The 17,525-nt window shown below is 39.3% G+C and overlaps 1 protein-coding gene across 1 annotated transcript in view; it reads left to right on the top strand.

Annotated features, from left to right (window-relative positions):
• The window catches only part of ABCC8 (ATP binding cassette subfamily C member 8), an 89,343-nt gene extending 77,341 nt beyond the window's left edge, over positions 1-12,002 (top strand). Inside the window, exons 30-39 of the mRNA XM_026078846.1 lie at positions 651-753; positions 2,220-2,333; positions 2,969-3,089; positions 3,267-3,397; positions 4,112-4,190; positions 5,090-5,198; positions 6,771-6,874; positions 7,663-7,796; positions 9,178-9,240; positions 11,865-12,002. Of these exons, the coding sequence (XP_025934631.1) occupies positions 651-753; positions 2,220-2,333; positions 2,969-3,089; positions 3,267-3,397; positions 4,112-4,190; positions 5,090-5,198; positions 6,771-6,874; positions 7,663-7,796; positions 9,178-9,240; positions 11,865-12,002 (1,096 nt within the window). The remainder of the gene's footprint in view (positions 1-650; positions 754-2,219; positions 2,334-2,968; positions 3,090-3,266; positions 3,398-4,111; positions 4,191-5,089; positions 5,199-6,770; positions 6,875-7,662; positions 7,797-9,177; positions 9,241-11,864) is intronic.
• Positions 12,003-17,525: the final 5,523 nt, after the last annotated feature.

The following is a 17,525-nucleotide window of genomic DNA, read 5'->3' as shown; positions in this document are numbered from 1 at the left end:
ATTAACCTTATTTTATATTCTGTGGCTAGTTTATTTGTGGAAAAAAAACAGTTCTTTCAAGTCTGTTGTTTTTGCTGCACCATGTGTTTTTAATATGTTTTCTAGAATGCTCCATTTGTTTAGTGATAAGGACAAACAAACATTTAACAGCTGGAGCTACCACGCCCAGAGGTACTTTGTGTTTATGCTTCATAGGTGATTACAGTTTCAAAGACCTGCAATAATACAAATTTTAAAACTTTAGTTTATATGATAAAGTGAGAAGAACTATGTTCTGCAGCGCTGATACTTTTCGCAAATACATGCATTATTTCTTGGTCACGCACATTTTTAAATTTCTGTTTCAGTTTCAGATTTCTCTCTCTCACAGTTACCATGTAATAACGTACGTTTAGAAAAGGCCCAGTAGGACCCATAAATCCCATATGGAATTTCATCAATGCAGTAGCATCCGTTTACTCCTGTACTTACTTTCCAAATACAGTTTTCATGTGTCTAAAACAAATCAATGTATGATGCCACTCTGAACAATTGGCATGGCGATTTAGACCCTGTGTTGAGTTCCCCATGAGCTTATGGCCCCTAAATTAATTTTTACTTTTTATTTCTCCAATACCCCAAGGCACTTTTTTTTTTCCCCCCCTTTTTAGGTACGAAGCCAAATTTCGACAAAAGCTTCTCGAATACACAGATTCCAACAACATTGCTTCCCTTTTCCTTACAGCTGCCAATCGCTGGCTGGAAGTCCGCATGGCAAGTACATTATTTTTGTGTATTCACAAAGAATTGACTTGACTTTATTCCAAGCAATCTGATAAGGCATCCAACAGTTATCCAGCTTCATCCGTGTTTCAAGGCTGCACTTTTACCCTATATATATATATATATATATATATATATATATATATATATATATCTGTAATGAAAACGCATCCAAGCTGTCCTGCTTATGGAAATTAAATCAAGTATGAATTTTCCCCATAGCCTGCAGCTGTTTCTCCAGGACAAGAATAGCTTTTAGATCACATTGGCTCTTTTACGTGTAGAAGAGCGATCAGAGAATTGGTCAAGCTGTACAGCCAGCCAGAATACCTTATGGAGCTGTGTTTGTCAGTGTCAGCAGGCTTATGCCTTGTGGCTCCCCCAGAAACGTTTCAACATGTTGGAAGCTGTCTTAATAAGCTAAGGAGAAGGATGTAGACAAGTTTCTGTCTGTTTTGGGTCAGCCAAAGAATGCCAAAGATATTCAGTTATTCTTTTCCTTAGAGTGCTTGGTAAAGCTGCGCGGCACAAGAAATTGTTTATTAAAAATAATTCTTTGAGAAGTAATTTAAGGAGCTTTTTATGTTATGGATGATGACCTTTGTATCAGACTTTGTAAGGTACAGGTATAGTACTGCTGCTGTGGGTAACACGGGCTCCTTTTATATGTGCTGAGGATATATCAACTCATATTTCATGGTACTTCATACCTCCATTTTGGACTCTGTGGTAGCCAGTACCTTTTGCTACTTCTGGTATTGAGTATGACTTAAATAAAACTTCATTGTCCTCTCACGTGTTCACTCCTGGAGCATCTAAAGTCCCTAGTTTTGATCAATGCCCATAGCACTAAACACAGTACAAACATAGAGAGATTTCCATCCTACAGAGTTAACTTTCTAGTCCATTATATAATTTTACTCAAAGCCTTTCTGTGGGAAGTTGAATCGCTTTAATGATTTAAATTAACACAGCAAAAACTCACCCTAAATAGACATACTCCAGCTAGTACATACATGCTGTGCTAGAGCAGCTTGTTCGAACAGATGCAGAGGATAAGCACCCAGTACCAATCGCTGTGCCTCCCATCAAAAGCAACCAGCCATGGCCCTGCTCACAGAGAGGACCACATGAGCACTCCCTAACCTACTTCAGGTAACAGCAGCTGAGTGTTTCAGCCACCTCTATTAAATGCTGAAGATACCTGTATTGACTTTTCCAAAGATGATTAGGAGTGTTCGTGCAATTCCTTCTATGTACAATAATGTTGCCAAACAGCACAGCCATGCTAAAGACAATGAGAATGGGTTCCCAGCCAGGGTCAGTATATAGTTACGGTGTGTTTTCTGCCTGTATTTCACGCTGTGCAAAGGGTTTGTTATTCAGTATATGAAGTTACTGAGAATGTTTTCACCATTATAGATTTATAGTGATGGAGTTTATTCATATTCCTTCAGGAGTACATTGGAGCATGTGTGGTACTCATAGCCGCCGTCACTTCTATTACCAGTTGCCTGTATAATAATCTCTCTTCAGGACTTGTAGGCTTGGGACTAACCTATGCTCTTATGGTAAGAATCTGGGACCCTTTTTGTCTCTCCCAAACATTTTTTTGTAATTCTTCAGGGCACAAAGATGAACAGGAAGATCGAAGGTGTCTGTACATCTATAGTGGGTACTGTAATATCACTGAAAACATGTGTTAACTTCAGTTCACATTAAAAGGTTGACATATTTGTGTGTATACTTTTTCAGTTTTTAGATAAAATACACATTGAAATAATTGTTCAAATATGTCAACAAAATATGGCGAAGTTTCATTGTGAAGAATAATTTTGTTTCAGTGCATCAACTGTAATTATGCCCCAGTATATTATTCTAGATTGTCAAATCTTTTTAATTGCCAAGATTACGTCTTTTCATCTGTCTTTCTTTACTGTTTCCTTCCCTCTTTCATGTTGGTAGAGAACTCCATAGTACCAAAGTATCTGTGCGCTGCAGTTAGGAAATTTGACCTGAAGTTGTCATTGTCATCCTGTTGATGTGTAGTATATACTTCATTCACAACTTCAGCTTACTAAGGCTGAACAAGTGTTGTTGTGAAGGAATATAAACTGCATGCTGGTCAAATGATGCTATGGTACTTCTCCAGATTTTTGTGTCAGCTGAAAGCATGGAATTTAGTAGTTTATTTGCTTTACTTCAGGTGTCTAACTATCTGAACTGGATGGTTCGTAACCTGGCTGACATGGAGATCCAGCTGGGTGCAGTGAAAAGAATCAATGGCCTTCTCAAAACAGAAGCTGAAAATTATGAAGGGCTCCTTTGTGAGTGCAGTATTGTGCAGCATGCAGAAAGAGCTTGCTGAAAGTTTAATGATTTTGCAGTGTTATGACCATGAATAACTTATTAAATCACTTAATGAGCTGATGAATTTATCATGAAAGGGTTGGTTGTTTTCTTTCTTTTCTTTTTCTTCCGCTCCCCCTGTGCTCCTGATACAGCTCCCTCACAGATTCCCCAGAACTGGCCAGACAGAGGTGAGATCCAAATCCAGAATCTCAGTGTCCGTTATGACAGCAACTTAAAGCCAGTCCTGAAGCATGTCAATGCTCATATCTCTCCAGGACAAAAGGTAAAGAACTGCAGTGATTTTGAGCAGCTCTGTTTAGACTAGCACATCATAGAAACCACAGACTTGCAAAAAACATACCATGATATGTTTTAATGACCGGACTCCAGAATTTTTCCTGTAAAAGTTATTAAATTAATGTAGTGCACTAGAAAGGGGTCTGTGGGTTTTTTTACATTTTAATTTGGTGTCCTTAGGAGTATGTTACAGTGAGAAGTTAGAACCACACACCGCTACTCAGTATCCCAGTGCCCTGCTGTGAGCACACAGTGCCAAAATTGACAGTGGCCCCTACCCGAGCTAGACCTACTACTGTCATTCCCATGTGGCTGTCCTGTCCTTACTCCTGTCATTGTTCTGCTCTTTGCACCTCTTCTCTCTCAGTTGTCTTTCTCCTCCTTAGTCCTGTCTGTCCTTCCTGCTCAACAACGGCCACCTTAGGATCCTAAGCTTTTTACCTCTGCAGCACTGGCCAGCCCTCCCTCTGCTCCTCTGTGTCACTCTCCTATTGTTTCTCTGCTGCTTTGATTTAACCCTAAATGTCTCAGACCCCTAAAGATAAAGGGCGAACTTAGGAACTCTGTTATGGCAAGTTCAGTTCAACTGACCTGTCAGGAGGACGTGAGGATCAGCTCCTCCACCCTCTCCTCTCAGGTGTCAAGTACAGGCATTATCCATTTCCACTTACTTGATGTTCATCTACTTTCTGTGTCACAGATTGGGATCTGCGGTCGAACAGGCAGTGGCAAATCCTCCTTCTCTCTTGCCTTTTTCAGAATGGTTGACACTTTTGAGGGTAAGATCCCACTTTTTCCTATTGGTCAAGTTTAGCTCCTGAAGATGTTTTGATACTCCTTTCTCTAATAGCAGCAGCTTTGAAGTGCAGTTATTGAATCTGTGAGATAGTCTCTCCAGCCTCGCTTAAATACAGTATCATTTGTTGTCTAGCAGCTATGCCCTTGATAAGTTGGATCAATAAAAATTCTCATTCTACGTGACAAAAGGAAAAGTCCAAGAGCCACACAGAGTGAGAGAGGACAGCCTTTTGTGCTGCTAAATCACAGCAGTAGAATCAAAGCATAAAAGGGGAAAGTGTTTAAATGTTAGGAAATATGTGCACACAAGGCACAGCTAGGACTGGCTGGGCCCAGAAGACACAACAACTAGGAACTGCAGTTTGGGCTGCTGCCTTGGAATTTCCTGCCATACTTCCTATTGCGTGCACCATGTCCACATGCCTCACAGCCAGTCTTCCTCTGCATCTCAGAAGTCTTAGCCTCAGTTTCCCAGTCACGCTGCCCACAGCCTCGTATGCAAAGCCAGTTGTACTTGGAGATAAATTTTCAAAATGCTTGATAGTAATTTGGCTTTCTGAAATGATTGTTTCCCCTCCTAAGTAGTCCCTGGTTGAAGTAACCTCTTGTTTGCTAGATGTTTGTAATGGTCAAACAGATAAGTAGTGTGTATAATCATTCATAAAATATTACAGATATATTCTTCACAGCGGAGGCTTAGTCTCAAGAGAACTGTGTTCACTGCTTAACCAAAATGTGTTTCATTGGTGAATAAAGAGATGTGCAGTTCAAGGCCTGTTCCTGTTGTAATTTCTTGCAAGCTGAAAGCGAGCCCTGTCTTTGCTGGCAGCTGTGTGCTATGATAAACAGTCTATCAGACTATCCATTTTCTTTTGAATAGGAAGGATTATCATTGATGGTATTGATATCGCTAAGCTCCCATTACAGACATTGAGATCCAGGCTGTCAATCATTCTCCAAGATCCTATTTTATTCAGCGGCACAATCCGGTAAGCAGTAAGCACCAGCAATAAAAAATAGTTAGTGTCTGCATTATCCCATGTAATGACTTGTGCAGATCTGGTGATAGCAAAATGTTCAATTTTAATCTTCTTTATTGAGTGGAGAGGATCACTGCCTTCTGTCTGTGCTTCTTACCCATCCCTGCCAGAGTGCCCCTTCCCAGTGCCTGAGCAGCACTGCATTGGCAGGAGACCGTTCAATGCCTGGGAAGTAGGAAACATCACTATTTATTTCTTCAGGATCAGGTCATCAGCGTAGCCCACTGGTCAAACACCACTGACCACCTAGCACTTCTTGAAACCTTTCTTACATGTTTATCACTCAGACATCTGCATCTGTCTGCCTTAAAAAGTGAGAGGAAGAAAGCACAGACTGAAAAATTTGTAGAAAAAGGGGAGGGAATAGAACAATATGAGAAGGGCTAAAGGAGGTATAGGGTATTTTAGCATGGAGCCCCTATCCTCTGTTACTTTCCCAGCCTTTGAGCCATTCCTTCATCTGTGAGATCAAAAACCTCGTTTCTTCTTCTCCTTTTTTCCTCTTTCTTTTCCTCTGAGAGGATGAGGCAGTGGAAAAAAAGCTCCACAGAATTTCCAGCAAGTGTTCCCTCCCTATGTCTGTGGAATTTACCTTAAAAAAGAATAGTACAATCCTCAGTATGGAGTTACATGACCTGCAGTTACAGTTTGTACATAAACATCTTTCAAGTTCATTTGAAAATGAGTTACAGGCTTCTGCAGTTTGCTGATTCGAGACTAATACAGGTCCGAAGATTATCTCCTGCACTTTCCTGAATAGAGCATGATTCATTCATGTCAGAGGGCAAGGTGACTGACTACCTTTGCTTTATTATTTTACATATTCAAGACTTTATTTAGGCCAATATTGGTCATTCAAGGACATACAGTAGTGGTAAAAGGTAAACAAAAGTCTCACCACTGACTTATTTCTAATTATCATTCTGTATATTAAGCAATGTGATATGAGATTAACATTTGATGCTACCTTTTTTGGGCCATAGCAAGCTAAAATAACATTCAGCTGTTGATTAATACAAGATTTGTTCTGTTGTAGTGAACACTTTGCATTTCATAATTCAGGATGAAGCTTGATAATTCTGTTTAGCATTTCTATAGCAATAAAGAATAAATGGACATACTGGATTTAAAAGGAGAGATTTGGGCATTTGTTAAAATGAATGTTAATTTAAACTTACGGTTCACAGCTTTTTTTCTTCAGTGCTTTTTGTAGTAAAACACCACCATTCTTCAGTTTATTCAGAAAAAAAAAAGTGAAATTGCAAAAATATCTGCAGAACAGGAAGCTCTTTCCCCTTCTGCTTGACTGAAAGAGACAAATTTTGCTATTAATCACTGGTATAAATGCTAATCAAGTCTGCAAAATTCACTGGCATGATACCAGTGGGAGATCAGAATCAGACCCAAATATTTAGCATATAATTCCAATTATTTGCAAGTTTGTTTCTAAGCACAGTAAAAGCAGAAGTATGTTGCAGAAGCTGATATTGACTGATATCTTTAAATTGCATATAACTATAGGTTTAACTTGGACCCTGAAAAGAAGTGCACTGACAGCATGCTGTGGGAAGCATTGGAAATAGCACAGCTCAAGCATGTGGTGAAAGCGCTACCTGGGGGGCTAGGTAATAACACTTTTCTTCTTGAGAAAATTGCTTACAGAGTTCACATTTCTATTTCACATCTACTATTTATTAAAAAAAAGCAATTGCTGCTGAAGAAAAAGCTTCTTAGGTGGCAAAAAGCAAGCGCTTGCCTGCAGACAAAAGTGTTGGATCCATCTAACTCCCTTACCAACTGTATCTGTGGGATAGAATCCTGTTTCTATTGAAGTCAGCAGTAAAATTGCTATTTTATTTCAGTATGTCTTTGATATCAAGTATTGTTTCATAGGTCAAGTCAATTCAAATAAGGTGTAGACAAGTCAGTATCTACAATATGTTCTTTTTCATTTTGGAGTACAGTACTCAAGTCCAGGAAGATTTCAAAAGCGGGAAAGGAAGCTTAAAGGTATGAGTCATTTGGCTGTACAAAAAAAAACTTAAAAATGGTAAGTCAATAAAACCTTAGGGTAGAAAGTGAAGGATGCCATTTTGACCGGGCATGCAATGTCCCAGGCTAAACGTGTCCCAGAGAAACTCACTCTTGGGAATATGCAACATCCTTAGTAACTTGATGTCTAATAGATATAAGGAATACACGAGACAGAAGAGCAGGTTATACTGAATGATGGTAGTAAAACAGGCAGAATTGATGGCACCAGCAGCTTCAGACCTAGGAAAGGTTACTTAAAAAATCTTTATGCTGAAAGTGAGGCATTACATTCCCAGCATAGGCTCTACTCTGTTCTGTCCCTCTCATACACACTTGCACATACACATCATAAATACTATTTTTGCTGTATCATTTCCAGATGCTATAGTCACAGAAGGTGGTGAAAACTTCAGCCAAGGCCAAAGACAGCTGTTCTGCTTAGCAAGGGCATTTGTGCGGAAGACAAGCATCTTCATCATGGATGAAGCCACAGCATCTATTGACATGGCAACGGTGAGTTTACAGAGTTACAGTGTGTTTCCTTCTTTTTTTTGAGAGGAAGACAACTGCTAAGATGAAATGAGACATGGGGATGACAATTCTATCTACTTTGTGATGTTCAAACAACATTTTTGCTACAGATGTGTTTGCAAGTCCAGGCAGTTGTGAGTCACTGCTAACTAGTCTAAAGAGCTTTTAAACCATTTTATTAGTGGTTTAATAGTTACTCAAGCACCGTTTGCATTGGGAAGATGAAGCATGTTATTTTTATTGACAGGTCGATGTCCTAAAGTAAACAATGCTTTGGAAGGTCAGCTGTGATGGTCAGTGAAGGATAAATTGGCAAGCAGACAATTTTCCCCAGCATGGTGGACAGGACAAGTCAGGAAGGCAGAAGACTTGAAAGTAGGGCCAAGGAGATAAACAGAGACATAGAAAAGACACAACAGATCATTGCGTTAATTGCCTGAAACTGACAGACAGTGGTTAAACCACACAATAATAGTGCGCTGCCTGGATGTTAGCCAAATAGAACAGTACATTCTTAAGGTTCTTTTCTCCTTGGTTATGTTGTTATAAAAAGTGTTTGAGTCTTCTTCGTAATTACAGTATTCTGTGAGTAAAGAATATAACTGAAGTGGGGTTATTAAAACAGCTACAGTTTTTAGTTCTGTAAAACGTTGGTGTTGAGTGTCAGTAAGCTGAGTATTATACTGTACACAGCCCCGATAAAATGCATTTTGAATTTTGATACATTAAGCATACAGTTCATCCCTTGGGTTATCTGTCTGAATACAGGTATCTGGGGCTAATGACATTTCTAGGCAGAATTTGGTACACAGCAACGTTTTCTAAATAGCAGTGGGTGAGCACTTGTTGAGTGAGAACTATGTATGTTAAGACTATCTTAAATGTCTTCACTACTATTAAATATGCCAGGTACAGCACACCCCCTTGCTTATCCCTGCCACCACTTTGTGTTAGATGCCCCAAGTGTGGTGGGACATTCCAGGGCTTCCAGCAGGGTGAAGAACACGCAGCAGAGGCGCCAGCTTGCAGGCGGCCTGGCAGCGCAGTGAATTCCCCTTTCATTTCCTTTGCTGTACAGCTGAGGTCAGGGTACCTGGCCCTTGCGGGCCGAAGCACAGAGAGCACAACAGCACTGAAGCCCAGACACAAAGCCAGGCAATGGGGGTGGCAGCAGCAAGCACCGCTGTCTAACTGGAGACCCAGCTCTGAATTAGTTCTGACATGGAGTTAATTTTTCATTTCTGCAACAAAGGATTAATAAAAGCATGTAATAATCAGTGGTTATTTAAGCTTCCCTGCTATCTGTATGTCTATCGTGTAATTTCTGTTGTTTTAAAAGCAACAAATCTTTTTCTTTACATAGGAGAACATACTCCAGAAGGTAGTTATGACTGCGTTTGCTGATCGTACTGTGGTAACAATAGCAGTAAGTGCAATCTCTGCTACCATTCTAATGCAAACAAGAATCAGAAATGCTACATTTGGTAATTTCTGTCAGTGTTAACAAATTTAATTTCGCCATTAATCTTTGTTAATGCATTATTTGTTAGGTTCCTTTTCCATTTTGAGCTACCTGAATACAGAAACTACCTTCTTATTTAAATACATGACAACAGCTTCTTAAATGAGTTGCTTGGTGTTAAGTCTAACCAACTCTAAGGGAATATGATCTAAGGCTGTGGTCTATTTTCTGTCGCCCATTCTAGGCAAACTTCAAATATGATTTCACTTTGATTACTGTGAAGTCTAAGAATGAGTTTTCTCAAGCCATAATTTTAGTGTTCTGTAATTGAAGGATTATTATGTAATAGTTCTGCCACTGGATAGAGCAATTTTCTTTAAGAATTTAAAGAAATGATGAATGAGCATTTTACTAGCTTTTAAGAATAAATATTCTATTGCTGTTAACAGTGAATTTAAGTTTGCATATTCTTGAAGTGATTATACAGTGATCTCAAGTATCCAGAAATAAATTTTTTTATTAAAGAGATTATCTGACCTGAATCAAAGTAGTTGTCTCGACAGATATGTCAGAACCAGTAAATATCTTTCAGTCCTCTTTTTTCTAAAAATACAAGTATTTCAGGGAAATGAAATAAAGTCATTACGTTTCTTAACATTTAAAAACTACACTTAAGTCAAAAAATCTATATTCAGGACTCTTGCAGCAAAATTTTCTTTTCACTTTGCAAATATGTAATAGAAATCCTGATTTATCTAGTGGTATTTTGTATTTATTCAGTGTGTCAATACACAAAAAGCACAGGAATAATAAGCATACAATTTCCTGATTTCTCTGCATGAAAACTCTGAGTTGTGCTGCTTTTGCATTTATGTTTCTTTTTGTTTGTTTGGGGATGGGCTGAGGAATTTCTGTTTACTAGCCTTCCACTCTCTTAGTGAGTTTTAACTGCACTCTTCATACAAACAACATTTTGACTTGGTCCGGGGTTGCTTTAACTTTCAAATATAAATGCAATCTACAGCAGGTATGTCTGTATTTGAATGCTCTGTATTAGAAACATCATGTGATTTTTTTTTTATATATTTTTTATTTTATTAGAAACAGCCATATTTATATTCTTAATCTGTGTTTAGGAAGAATAGGAATAGGAAGAATATAGTATTGGATCTATGTTACTTGACCAGGGCGGTAGCACTGACTTTGTTACACTGAAAGAGATCAGGAAGACAAGGGCAGCAAGTACGACCAGAATGTGAGATTTTATTCCCCCCAGTCCCCTCCTCCTCCTTTGGACTGGAAAAATGTCATGTAAGGACTGAAGCAGAAATGAGATTTGTAAATGCCATAAGTGATTATTTTATGGAACAGCTGGATAGGAAGCCACAGAAGGAAATACAACAGTTGTTTTGGTACTGAGGGTGCCCAGGATCTGATTAGGAACCTTATGGGTGAAGAGCGACTATGTAACAGGGACCACAGAGTTCTTAGATTAAATATCCCTGTAGGAATAATGCAGCCCCAAAATATCCAGCACAGCTGCACTCAACTTTAAAAGGTGGACTCTGTAAAAATGAGGGTGCTTGTTAAAAAACAAACCCCTCCCCCCTCCAAAATGGAGAAAAAAAATCTAAAAGAAGAAGCTGAAAATTGAATCTGACAGGGAACATGGAAATTACTGAAGGACTTTATTCAAAAATCCCAGAGCCAATGCATGCCATTTATTAGGAAAGACTTGAGTAAGGATAAATAGAAACTGGCATGGCTAAACAAATAAAAGAGACTATTAGAAACAAGAAGACATTCTTGTAAAAGCTGAACTCATATCCAAATGAAGAAAACAGAAATGATCATAAATTCTGGCATGTTAAATGTGAAAACACAATAAGGCAGGCTAAAGAAAGAGTATGAGGGCAGCTTCCAGATGGAATCAAAACTAATAATGAACCCTGCAAACACATCAGGGGCAAGAAGCCTGTCAGAGGGTCTATAGAGCCATGTGATGATCAGTATATAAAAGGGACATTTGCCCAGAAGATGTGGATGCAAAACATTTATGATGGCTCAAGTGGAAACATGGACAAGGTCTCAGAAGAGAGGTCCATTGAGGTTTATGGAACAGGCCACACCAGGCTCAGGTAACCCCTGGAGCTGGAAATAGTTGAGGGCTGGAGGAGCGAGTGTCTGAGCAGTGCCACACTTGGGTGTCTGTTCTCACTCTTCCCCAGCCACTTTCTCGAGGCTGCTCTTGGAGGCAGGATACTGGGCTAGGGACACCCTTAGTCTGAACCCATACGGCCATTTGTATATTTGCCCAATTATTTTTCCAGAACAGGGAGTTAATGGGAGATTCTCAAAAATACTCAGGTACTTAAATTTGATGTAGGTACTTGAATATCTGCATGGATCTTGGTCTGCATATTTATCTTTATTTATTTATCTAGTATTTGCATAGTAAATTAGGATGGAGAAAAAGTAGCCTTTACCACACTTGAACTTGATAGGAAGTTCATTTCTGGAAGTCTGTCTTATCCTATAATATATTTGATAGCTATCCTGAATTGGCATTTTGTTTATTTGTTTTTCAGCACCGCGTGCACACAATCCTGAATGCAGATTTGGTCATTGTAATGAAGAGAGGGCTTATTTTTGAATATGACAAGCCTGAGGTTCTGCTAGAGCAAGAAGACAGTGTCTTTGCTTCTTTTGTACAGGCAGATAAGTAATAAAAACATATGAAGATTTTAAAAGTACAGTTATATTATTCATATTTTTTAAAAAATGTAAATTACTTGTAAATAAATGTTGATTATTTCATAATAAAACTGAGATTTTTGTTTTTTTAATAAAAGGAGCTATATCTCCATCTGAAGGACTGATGAATTATCCAGGTACTTTCTTTTTTGTATGCTACGTTGGTTTTTTTTGCTACCAAAGAATCATAAAATATGGTTTAAAAAAAAAAAACTACCTGGATGAAATATGACAGGATATACATCAAACATACATAGCTAACATGGAGTTTTTAATGTAACTCTTAAGCCTCTCCTGTTGTTTTATTACCATGTTATTTTTTATGCATCATAGCCTTACTGTAGATAACGCTCATTATTGATTAAATGCAGAAGGAAAATGATATACCAAAGGTATTTCTCAAAAGCTTATATCTTTTAATCATATGATACTGTAAAGCTTTAATATCTAAATATAAAATATGTAAAACTTATGTTGTGATTTATCGCTACTGCTTGTGTCTCTTAGTGTCTCCTTCAACGCCTTCAAAACACTAACTATACTCCGATTCATTTTCTCTTCCTTAGACTGCCTCACTTCAACCCATATTGAGTCATATTGCACTGATTCCCAAGGCAATTGAGCCAAAATCCCTCCCAAACACTGAAGAATCTAAGAGAAGGCAAGCTTGTGATACAGTATCAGTATTTAATGCACATGATTTCCAAAGTCCTGCAGACATACCAGTTCATCTGTACATTACCCCTCCAGATCTGATGAATAAACACTATGTCTTTCTCTGTAGCTCAGAGCCATGAGAACTTGACTCATTGTCTCCTAGTTTCACGTTTCACCCACTATCACATTGTTTCTTCATTCACTGTGAGCTTTCCCAATAAATTATGTATACTTACATGTACAATATTTTATTAAGGTAACTTGTAAACACTCTAATTATCCTGATGTGGCTGGACAACTACTTACCCCTGCCCTTTCAATTTATTGTGGCAATCATTCCAGGATTTATTAATTGCCAAGTGGTTAGAATGCCCATGATCCAATGGAAGGCTACAATGAATTTTTCACTGGCATTCTTTTTATAGCAACTCTTGCTTCATATCCCTTTTTGTCCTCTTCCCCTTTTTGAAGAATTCGTTGCATTTGGGAAAACTGCTTTCTGTTTTTCTTCTCTATTTAGTCTGCTCAATTAATTTGGAATCCATTTTTAAAAGACTATTTTCTAGAAACAGAGGTCAGTGTTTTCATGGGCTACGTGGTATTTTTAATGCACTAATTCTCTTCTAGCACTGCAGCAGAGAGAAGGGAAAAGTGAAGAACTGTTGTTGTTTAAATACAGTACTGTTACCAGTTCCACAGTGCAGTATTTGCAACATCTGCCTGCTATTACTTGTACAGTACTTAGGGGCATTAAACTGGGGCCAGAGATGATATGACCAACAGGAGAGTATAGTATGAGCAAAAGTAAAAGTGGGGAAGGTAGAATACAGTTATGCAGATAAAATACATGAGCTCCATCACTGCCTTCTGTGGATGAAGGGATTAAAAAAGAGCAGTTGGGAGGGATCCCTTCCTCCAGGCAATCGTTTTTGCTGGGCAGCTTCAAAGAAAAACTAGCTGCAGAAGTATTGACGTGCTTTTACCCTGAGACAGCAGAAGTCCATTAGGGCTAAAAGAAAAGAAATCAGACAGGTAACTGTAGCCTTCCGGGCGTGTAGAAGGGCAGCTATGCTCAGCCCCTATGCTGAGCATACTGGGCTGCGTGCTGTGCCCCACACAGCACTGCATGTGCTGCCTTCTAGCTGCCCAGGACTGGCCTCGGGCAGATATCTCATCCTGTAAAGGAAAGCACATCACTGTGCAGGACTTCTCAAACTTTGTGCTGCAGGGAGAGCCCCTCAGAAGCTTTACAGCCATCTGAGGAAGATCCTAAATCCTAATGGCAAGAGGAGAAATACAGAAAAATGAGGCTTCATATGCTTTTAATAGTGGACCTGGGATTTGAGACTGTGATTTGGACACAAGCTTATCTGAAAAGGAATACAAAGGAGCAAAGGACACACCATATCACTAATATTGGAAGTAGAAGGCTGTATTAGATCTCAAAGGGCCACAATTTTGCATTGTAAATAAGGTTTAGATTTCACAGAGTAGCATTGCGGGAGAGTAGGACAGGGGAGTTGGCACATTACCAAGAGCGGCTGGTTTGTTTGTTTGTTTTAATGGTACTGCCCTGGTGAATAAATAAGTGTGAACATGGAGGCCTCTTCGCTGCCACTCAGACTGAATACATTTCATATTTCCTCAGCACATTTTATCTAATCCTGTTTATATGGGGCCAAATCCAAGGGAGCTTCTGCCACCTTACTCCAAAGGACTGAAGTCTCAACAGTGATCAGGAGCAGTGTCCAAGACATTTTTTCTGTGGTGGGACCTGTAAAGTTCCAGAGGATGGGGGAAGGCTCATTGCCATTATCTGAGTCTTTAAACTTCTCTTGCCTTCAGATAGAAGTTTCAGAAGTCACTACTGAATCAGGCTCACAAATATATTTAGCATGATAATGAAGCATTACTACAGAAAGTACTGCACTAAAGTGGGCTCAAGAAAGCCCCAGAGCAGCTGCATGAGGCTGCCGAGGGGGCCTGCCATGTCTAGACTCACTCACTTCTCCTCTGGGATGGGGCTCAGCTGTGTCCCGAAGGTGTGGGTGGACAGGCTGCCCACTGAGATGCAACCAGTGCTTGTTCTACCCTGCTGCCTTCCGTAAATGCTTCCATTATACGAAGCTCTTTAGAACAAACACCTTGTCTTACCGTGGCCATTTCATCCTGTTCTAAGCATTTCTAAGGCAATGCTGTTTCCTGGAAAGTCAAGAAGGGCAGTGTGCTTTCTACATTAGCCCCTCTTCCCAGCTCCACTCATGACTTCCTCTATGACCTTGAATAACCAACTCTGATCTCTTTTCTTCCATCTACCTGCTTCATACATCAAAGTGTTTTGAGAGGCTTAATTTATGTCAGGCTAGCACTTTGCAGCCTTTGAAAGAAAGGCGTGTTTCTAAAGGCAATGTAATACCATGATGCCAGCTTAATGTTAATCTAATAGTTATTCTTGTAACATTATCTTCCTGATACCTGCTAAAATTAAGAGAAATCAGGAAAAAAGTTAAGAAAGAAGTTTTGAAATATAAAATCTATTTTGTGGTTAGAAAAACTTGGTTACCCCTCATGATTTAATATTACAACCCTCAAGTGTGGGATTGTTCCTGTGAGCCCAATTTGTTCAGCGGCTCTTAACACAAATATGTTGGCTCACACAGAAGATCTGTCACTTTTTTCTTTTAAGTATCTGTCACTTGATCCACAGAGACAGGGCTCCTTTTCATTCTAAATTCTTCAGTAGAAGCCACTTGCTTTGCTGTCCCATCTCAGCCAACAAGTGATCAGAGGTGAAGGAAAAGGAGGTAAGTGGCAAGTGACAATCCCAATAAAGAACCGAAGTGGAAACAAGGAAACATCCTTCTGGAGCTACAGTGTTCAGAATTCCTAAAGCCAACACAGAGAGCCTGTTCATGTGAAAGTCCTTCCTGTAGTAGGCTCCACTGCTCTTCCTAGCACCAGACTATGAAACAATTTACCCAGGCCAGGTTCCTTTCCACTCTATTTTCTTTAAAATGCTCCTCTCTGACACATTTTTTTCCTTCTACATTCATGTAATTACTGCCCTCTGGAGGAAAAAGTACAGAATAAGATAATGTCTAGAAAATAATTTAAAAAAGACACCAAAGGCATGACTGCCTCTTGAATAGCTATTTCCGCCTCTGCAAAAGAGTGTGCAAGGTTGCCAGGGAGTACTGCATGGTGTTAGAGAGCCTCTTTATGCTCATTTTAAAATGCTGGAAGTAACTATGAGCTCCCACAATGTGGAGAATCAGGCCTTTCACAAATAACTCTTCAAATTACTTCATCCATTTAACTTTTTTTTAAACGCTTAGAAAGAAAAGCATAAAAAATACAATCCTTTTTCTAAATAATTGTGTATAAACCATGTACTTAGACAAAGAGCGCTTACAGTGTACACTTATACTTTGTTCTGTACAGGTGATACAGCAAGCACACAAAATGTCTAGGAGAGAAAGGAGAAAGTGATAAAGGGAGGGAGGAAGCACTTTTGGCTAAGTTCAGAGGCCTGGCAGCCAGGTGCTGGGGAACCTCATTGTCATTTTAGCTTTATTTATCCAAGCAGTAAAAAAGGCAACCCAGAACAAGAGGAAGAGGTACAAAAGTGTACTGGAAACTGACTCCCCCAAAGGGAATGTGTATGTCCAAGGACACGCAACAATTTATGCATAAACAGTAGAAATGAAAAGCTAAAGGAACAGTCATCATTTAATTACAAGACCTATAATGACTGCTCAGAGAGATTATTCAGGAATATTAATTCTGACATTCACAGATGGGCCAGTCTAGCAGCAGACAGTGAAAGTTAATTTCAGTCATCTCCTCTACTGGCTGGCTCCCAGGCATCAACTTCCTTCATGGTAGTATTGCATTGCCCAAGCAATCAGCCTGCAGGGTATAGCAGAACACCTGCAGAGCCCCAACTGACGGGAAATTCCATGGACACATGCAATTAGAAAAACATAGTCTTAGAGCCACTGACGCTTAAGAAAAATCTCTTTTTAGAATATCCTAGGATGCTTTAGCAATTCACTGACTTTGGTGTCCAAACTGAAGTAGAAACAAAGTATTTAAATCAGAATATTTAGCATAAGCACAGGAACGAGAATATTGCTGTTTGTGCTAAACAGTGCAAGAATCCCTTCACAGTGTTTTCAGATAATGCATCTTGTCACAAAGATACAGCCTTACACACATGTACATATATGTATTTATACACACACATTGTAGTTCCCTGTCTCTTGTTGCCTCAGCTGGTGATTTTAATTTTTTCTTGGAAATTCATGTCAGTTGTGGGTTAACCACATGCAACTAGATGATTCCTTTGCATCTTTTACTGCTATTTGGACAGCAGACATCTTCCTGAGCAGTCAATGCCATTACAGTAGCTCACATCAGTTCACTTGTTTCAGAAAAATTCTTCCATATTCAAGACTAAACAATGCTAGCAAGTTTCATAAATGTGAGTGGGGATGAGCCCTTAATTCCAGCTCTCGGGTTTAAGCAGTAATTCCTCCTCGCTGGTCTGGGGCTCTTTAAGCACAGTTCTTACCACTGCCTGCCTGAATCACTCACTAGAGGAAAGCTTTCCTCCTATTTACCTAAAACGCACATGTGACTTTCAGGAACCCCTTTGCATTAAGGACCTTTTAAAAATCCCCAACAATATTTTGTTTTCAATTTCACACCGTATTTTCCTGAACTGAAATCACACAAGCCTGCAAAGTCACTGCTCCTAACAGAAGCCAGATACTGGCAGAAAACCTACCCTCGAGAAAACATTTACAGAAATCATTTCTCGTGAAGGCGGGGGGGGG

Source organism: Apteryx rowi, unplaced genomic scaffold (genome assembly GCF_003343035.1).
Source record: "Apteryx rowi isolate R43461 unplaced genomic scaffold, aptRow1 scaffold_49, whole genome shotgun sequence".
Taxonomy (NCBI): domain Eukaryota; kingdom Metazoa; phylum Chordata; class Aves; order Apterygiformes; family Apterygidae; genus Apteryx; species Apteryx rowi.
The sequence above is the reverse complement of the archived record's forward strand: the minus strand, read 5'-3'. Positions and strand labels throughout refer to the sequence as shown.